Consider the following 6,922-nt stretch of genomic DNA (forward strand, 5'->3'; position numbering starts at 1 on the left):
ATACCCACGTGTGTCCACTTAGGATGTTCATGTCCCAGGCTAGAGGGGTCGGATTCTGCTGCCTGAAGGAGGATTTTCAGCAGAATCTCACAGCTGTGCCCCACACAGCAGGTCACAGGAACAGAGCTGCTCTGCCTGCCGTCCTTCCCAGCAATGGCCACCATACTTGGTCCTTCCAAACCAGTTTCCCCACCTGGCTTCAGATCCCCTTGACCCCCCAAAAAATCCAGACCAGAAATAGTGAGATTTCTCCCAAGAGTTGGCTTGATTCATCCAGGGGTAAAACAAAGGCACGGTGTTGGCTGCAGGGTGTCAGATCAGAGAGATCTGACAGAGAACATCTCCCAGCCGAGCTGGTGTCCTCTCCTCTTCGCCTTAGCACAAGTTTAGATAAGAAAGCACAGCAAGAGGCTGTCACACCCCAGAGACCCAGATTCATCACCCCAGGCGGGAGCAGGCAGGAAATATTGAGACAAAACTACTGATGTGAGCCAGGATTCAGCTCCAGGACTCATTCCTCATGGGTGAGAGGGGAATGAGTCCTGGCGAGGCACCAACATCTTTCATCACTTTTCCTCGCTCTTTATGGCTTTTGGGAAATCACTGCCTGCTGAGGTCTTCTGGCTTTCAACTGACTGTTCCTGGCACTGGAAGTAGACCTTGACCTTGCTCAGGTTTCGGACTTTCTTGACAGATTTGTGCTGGTGAGCGTTGATGAAATGGCACAATTTCTGGAGCCCTGTCTCAGGGTTGTGCTGGAAGCAGGACTGGAGCTCAGCAAGGCCAATGTTGTGGGTGGCCAACGTTTGGGCTGCCGGCTTGGTGAGGAGCTTCTCAGCAAGCAAGGGCTGGAGGGAGATGAAGGACTCCAGGCTAGCTTGATTGAGGATCAGCCTGGGTTTCTTCATCAGGTTGACATCCAGGACCTCACACAGGTACTTCATGATGTTGGCATTCTCCATGGTGCTGCAGTCACTGAAGTGCCACCAGAGGTAAGTGCTGGCCAAGTTCTTCAGGTTGTAGTTATCCCTCTCAGGGATCTCCTCCTTAATCACGGGCAAAATGTCCAGGAAACCATACACAAGAGAGCTGAACTCGTCTTTCTTGTTCATGACTGTCAACGCTTTCAAGAGGTTGGCAAAGGGGAGTGACCAGAGACCAAAGCCACCCAGGATGGGCTTGTGGAGAGTGCTGAGGTGGCACAGCAGATTCCTCAGACCGATCTCGCAGATGCTATTTTTGTCCATCAAGCTGGACAAATATCTCACTGGCTGAATCATGACTGGGAATATTTTATCTCCATCTACCACTGTCATCTGAATGCTTTCATTTTCTAGACAAGAGGAGAGGGAAGGGAAAGAAGATTGGAGAAGAAAGAATTAGTCTCTTATTCAGTAGGACAATAAAACACCGAGTTGTTCAGCCTCTAACAGCCTTCACCATCGATAGCAGCTGGGGCACTGATTCATCATTTCACCTATCTCCACCATTCAGTCCCACTCTCAGCTCCCAGCATCTCCAACATCCTTCAGGAGTGTCCTTCCCATTAACACTAACACCTCCTGAAGTGGCATCATTTTCCCAACTGGGAACATGAGGGCTTCTACAGTTTTTTGAGGACGGGCGAAGAAGAGTGGCTTCAAAAGTAAAATCAACCTCACCCAAGAGAGACTGACCCATGGGAAGGAGAAGTAGGGGAGCCCATGTTGACACAACAGCACAAGGGCTGGTTAACTGGCTAAGCAATCTCAGAGAAATCTCCCCATGGCCCTATGGGCTCCACGTTCCACCAGATGTCTTGAAACTCAAAGGCAAAGGCTCTTGGGAGCTCAGGATATTGTCCTCTCCCTCACATGGCCAAGGCCATGGTGGGCATGTCTGAACTTCCCCCTCTCCCCCCCCAAAAAAAGAGACACTGTCAGATGTGAGGATCTGAGCTGGCTGCAACACAGGACCTTCCCACTTAGGATCTTACTCAAAATCTTCATGTCAAAGAAGACCACGGATCCTTGTCTCATGTCCAGTGTGTTCTGAATCTTGATGGGAAGGCCCAGGTAGTCTTCACTGGGGCTCTCATCGAGGATGTTGCTGAGGTCATCTAGCAGACTGGAGTCCTGGAAGACCACACAATTTGCTTTTAATAATCTTCACAGGAAGAACCAGGGCAGCAGCTTTGGGCGCTCGTGTCCTGGAGGTTACCAAAGCTCAGGGATCTCCTCAAACTGCCTGCTAGAGGACTTAGGGTGTAATAATCCCCTCTGGTCGGTCATGAAGACTTCAGCACCACCAAAGTGACATAGATACTCCATGCACATCCACACAGGATGGCTCGCTTGGATCCCTCCTGACTGGCTTTCTGCTGAAGAGATGGGGCTACCCAACATCTCCTCTCTGGTCACGAGCCAATGGCCTAACCTAGCCAACAGCAGGCAGGGAAGAGAAGCTGCCCATTCCTAAAACCTCTTCTGAAGAGCTAGCCACCAGCTTTTGGTTGCGCAGACTGTCATGGGAACTGCTCGGCACCGCAAAGTAGCAACAAAACCCCATCCATCCATAGCCTCAGAGACGAGGTGAGGTTTTGGACTGTCTCTTCTTGCTGGCCTTTGTTTTGGCTGCTCACCACCTTGCTGTCACCAAGATGTTATCTACCAAGGTCTCCAAGCTGGTGAGCAGCCCAGTTCCCCTAGAAGTGCAGGAGAGCTAGAGAGAATTTATTTTGGCACTTCACAGGTTCCTTGCCAGGCTCTAAAGGGGATATGGGATGGTCCTGATGAAGGTCTGGAAGCACCGAGTGATCCAGTCTTTACGGCTTAAACACTGAGCAATGCAGGGCCAAGCACTAAAAGCCCTTTAGCTGCACTCACCATCAACTCCTCATTGGTGCTGTCTTCCTCAAAGCTGTCCAAGCCGAGAATATCGCTCTCTGCCAAGATAGGAAACACCCGTCACTTTTTGGATGTGGAGCTGTCCACCCATGTAGCAAGTGCCAGGGCTGATGGTCCCCTGATCAGCATCACCAACCATGCTGAGGTGGCCCTGGACAGCCATCAAGGTGGGTGGAGAGCAAGGCAATGTATGGGGATAGAACTATCCTTCTGGGAGGTCTATGGAGAAGCTGCCAACTGCCCTGCCTCAATGCCTCCACCTCAAAATGTGTACCTGTGCCTTCACCGCTCTGGACACTGCTTACCTGAGTCGTGCAGCTCACCACTGCCATCTGGCACATCTTCCAGCAGGCTTTCTTTCTTGACAAGAGTGGTGGGGGACACCATACAGCTGGTCCCAGGCTGGTCCAAGCAGCTTCGCTGCTGTGGATCCATCTGGCTCCACCAGTTTTCATTGTCCTCAACCTTCATCGCCTTCATGGGCGACGTTGAGGCACTCACGTCTTGGTATTTCTTCCTCTTTGCAGGGGTGGAGGTGGAGGCCTAAGTGTGCAAAGAGGAGCCCGGTGAGAGCAGCCCTGCGCGCTCAGGGATGGAGCTGTCATTTGCCACCAGAGCACAGCTGAACAAGGTCACGGTCCTCTCTCTGCCTCACAAGGGTGAGGAAAACTTTCTGCTTTGCTTAACAGCTGCAAAGAAGAAGATGGGAACCTCACCTTCCCGAGCTGGGGGAATAAATCATCTTTATCTTCTTGCCTCAGCCCTGAGGCTCCCCAGTTCTTCAGGGCTTGCAGGCAGGGCTAAGCCTTGCAAGCCACCATGCCCACACGAGCTCTTTACCATGCATGCAGCAGCAGGTCTCACGCCGAGATGTTTGCACTTCAACCAGAAAGGTCCTTCCAAGGGACAATGTTTGCCTTGACTCTGCAGCCCTATGCACAGCCAGCTCGACCCATCTCCTCTTTCAAATGAGAATTTGGAAAGCAGCGACCAAATGCCAGAGCTCAAGCAACCTTGCAAGGACTGGGGGTAGCCCCAAAGTCCTGCCAGGTAACCTCACAAGGCAAAAATCCCAGGGCAAAGCAAAGCCAAGTCTCACCTGGTGGGAGTTTTCCATGGCTGGAGCTGGAGCAGCTTCTGAAAGAAGAAAAACACAGCTAGTGGAGAGGAAGGCGAGCAATGCTGGCAACATCTGAGAGCAGTGAGAAAAGACACTGCAGGAGGTGCAGGTGGCTCTGGGGCCACCTCCTTGAAGGGTCACCTCTTGGAGATGCTATGGAGACCAAAATCGAGCAGTGAGCTGGGCTGGAGAGGTGCCCACTCTGTGTGGCCACCTGCCAGCTCATTCACCCATCCCTGCACCGAAGCCTTTCCTCCAGCTCTCCCATATGGGTTTGCTGCCCTCCCACCCATCCCAGACCCATACACTGTGAGGTTGTACATGGTGAGAAGGTAAAAAGAAAAGATAATTAGTAGGATCACGCTGTTTCTGAGCATGTTATTGCCAAGCAGCAGTGATGACTTGTTGATGGGGGAGATGTTACCTTCCCTAACCCAGCAAAAGACCAATGCACTGTTCATCCCAGGAGGATTTATTGGCATAGCAAGGTGAGATGGAGAGCTTGGTCTCCACAGGGACTTTGAAAGGGTTTTCCAAGCAGCCACAGTCCATGGCAACCATTCCGGTTTGCAGACCCTCACTTCTTCCTTCGCTTCTGAAGCCTGGTGCTGGGCTTCCCACCACGTTTGCCCCTGGTGGGGTGCAGTGATTCGGAGTGCTCCCCCTTGGAGGCTGGACTGTGAGGCTCCAAGCATGCTGGGGAGGCAGGGGAGGTGGCAGGAGGAAGGCTGCTGGGGGATGGGACTGTGGTAGCTGCAGGGACCAGCAGTTCCTGCTTCTGTGGAGTGCTGGAAGGGAATAACTCCAGCAGGTTGGAGGGCTGTGATGGCCAGTCCATGTCTGCGGTGGGGGGGTCCCAAGGGTCGGCCATGGGCTGCAGCAAGGGTCCCACGGCAGAGGTGACAGTGGCCAGGGAGCGGGACATGGCACGGATCTCCTTGGTCATGGATACCAGGTGCCTGTTTGCCCTGCGCTGAGCTTGCAGGAGGCCATCGCCGATCTTCAGAAGCTCATCTGCCTGCTGCATATTGGACCTGGCCCAGCCACTGAAATCTTCCTGCAGGGAGGCCAAAGAGTCCTGGATGCTCCTGGGAAGAGGCACGGCGTCCCCATGGGCTGATCCCAAGTCTTCCTCTGCTTCTTCATCCCTCTGCATCGGAAGGGCTGGAGGTTTGGGTTGGGTGGGGGACATATCCCCTTCCTGGTCTGGACACACATGGCCTCTGCTGTCAGAGAGGTCCAACACGGGGGTGCAGGGCTCGTGGTGGGCAGGTAGCTCCATGAGGAGACCTCCATGCGGTTCACAATACTCCCTGAGAGGCTCGAGGTCGAGGATCAGGGCGGTCTCATCTTTGGATGGGGAGTCATGCTGGGGAACGGAGGTATCTGTCATGGGGACCAGGGCTGAAGGGAGTAGGAGAGGAGAATCAGGGCTTAGAGGGTCCTCCCAGCCTGTCTCAGGTGGGGTGGAGAGAGGAGGCAGAGGGACGATGTCTACCATGCGATGGAGACACAAAGAATGGAGTGGGAGGCAGCTTGACCCCAGGAAACCCCAAGCTCCATCTGGGACATCACCCCATGTCTCTTCTATGGACTGTCCACAGCCCATGAGCTTGCCCTGGGGACATTAGTGGTGGACACCCACAGAGGGCCAAGGAGGAGAGTGGTCATAGCCTGGGTCTGAAGACAGTAGCAGGGGGATGGAGCAGAAGACCCTGCAAAATCTCTTCCTCCCACTGCTTCCCCGCCCACCACCTCATTTTCTGGAAGGATGCTACCACATTCTGACTAAATCTGGACCCTCCAGCACACCATTACTGCACACACCCACAGATGCTAAGGCCTTCACCATTCCTAAACCACCACCATCTGCTGCCAAAGAGCTGGGGAAGACCTGGGCAAACACAGCAGTGGTCATGGACCTCTTGCCATCGCTGTCAGGCAGTGTGTTCCTGGTTGGATATGCCATCCCAAGGTGGTAATCAACAACCCAGAAGTGGAACTGCCCCAGATGCTTATGGGCAAAGGCTGAGCAAGGGCAAACTGGCTGGAGATCTGAGGAGCAGAAGTGGTCAGTGGGTGGCAGGACACTAAGGCCAGGAGGATCGTCCCCTGAGGGACCTGCACATGTCACCAGCACAGATACTTCTCAGAGAGGATGCAGAATTGACCCAACCCTTCCTCCTCGCCAACACCAGCCTCTGCTCCACGCACGCCATCTCCAGGTGTCACTCACCTCCGTTGTCCTTTAACCCATGGCATGGCTCCATCCTGAGCGATTCACCAGGTGCCTTCCCATTACAACTGCATTTGGGGGACTGCCATAAGGGCAAGAGGCAACCATTGCTTTGGAAGCGATGAACGCAACAACTGCATCCTATCCTCGGAGGAGGCTGGAATGTGCCCACCACAGGAGCATCAGGAGGCAAAGATCCATCCACTCACCATGTGAAAGGAGACTTGAAACCCATGGAGAATATGGTCTAACCAGGGATTATAAACTTCAACTCTGCTTTCAGATCCCCCCCTCCGCAGCCCACCTGGTCAAGTGCCTCCTCACCTGAGTGCCCGGTGACACGCTCCACCAGCGCCTGCAGCCTGGCCCGGCACTCGGCCAAGTCCCCAGGCTGCGCTCGCTTCCCAGACGCCGCTGGCCGCAAGCACCGCAGCTCCTGCAGCGAGCCCTTGATGAAGGGCTGCATGTCCATCACCTCCTGCTCCGTGGCGTACAGCCTCATCTTCTCCACCAGCCGCTCGCCTGCCTCCATTCGCCGCAGCACCCTCTCGGTGTGCCCCAGCTCCTGTGCCAGCTCCTGCTGGCCCTGCTCCTGCTGCTTTGCCACCAGCCCCAGCAGCTCCTCTTCCTCGCGCCGCAGCAGCCGCACCAGCTGCTCCACGAGGCCCCGGCTCAGCTCCC

General features: G+C 54.4%; 1 protein-coding gene across 1 annotated transcript in view; it reads right to left on the reverse strand.

Annotated features, from left to right (window-relative positions):
- Positions 1–566: 566 nt before the first annotated feature.
- PML (promyelocytic leukemia) overlaps positions 567–6,922 on the reverse strand; it is an 8,272-nt gene continuing 1,916 nt past the window's right edge. The window contains 6 exon segments of the mRNA XM_010184847.1: positions 567–1,333; positions 1,976–2,114; positions 2,865–2,923; positions 3,191–3,428; positions 4,898–5,409; positions 6,566–6,912. Coding sequence (XP_010183149.1) covers positions 567–1,333; positions 1,976–2,114; positions 2,865–2,923; positions 3,191–3,428; positions 4,898–5,409; positions 6,566–6,912 — 2,062 coding nt within the window.

The sequence above is a fragment of the Mesitornis unicolor genome, unplaced genomic scaffold (assembly GCF_000695765.1).
Source record: "Mesitornis unicolor isolate BGI_N332 unplaced genomic scaffold, ASM69576v1 scaffold27715, whole genome shotgun sequence".
Lineage (NCBI taxonomy): Eukaryota > Metazoa > Chordata > Aves > Mesitornithiformes > Mesitornithidae > Mesitornis > Mesitornis unicolor.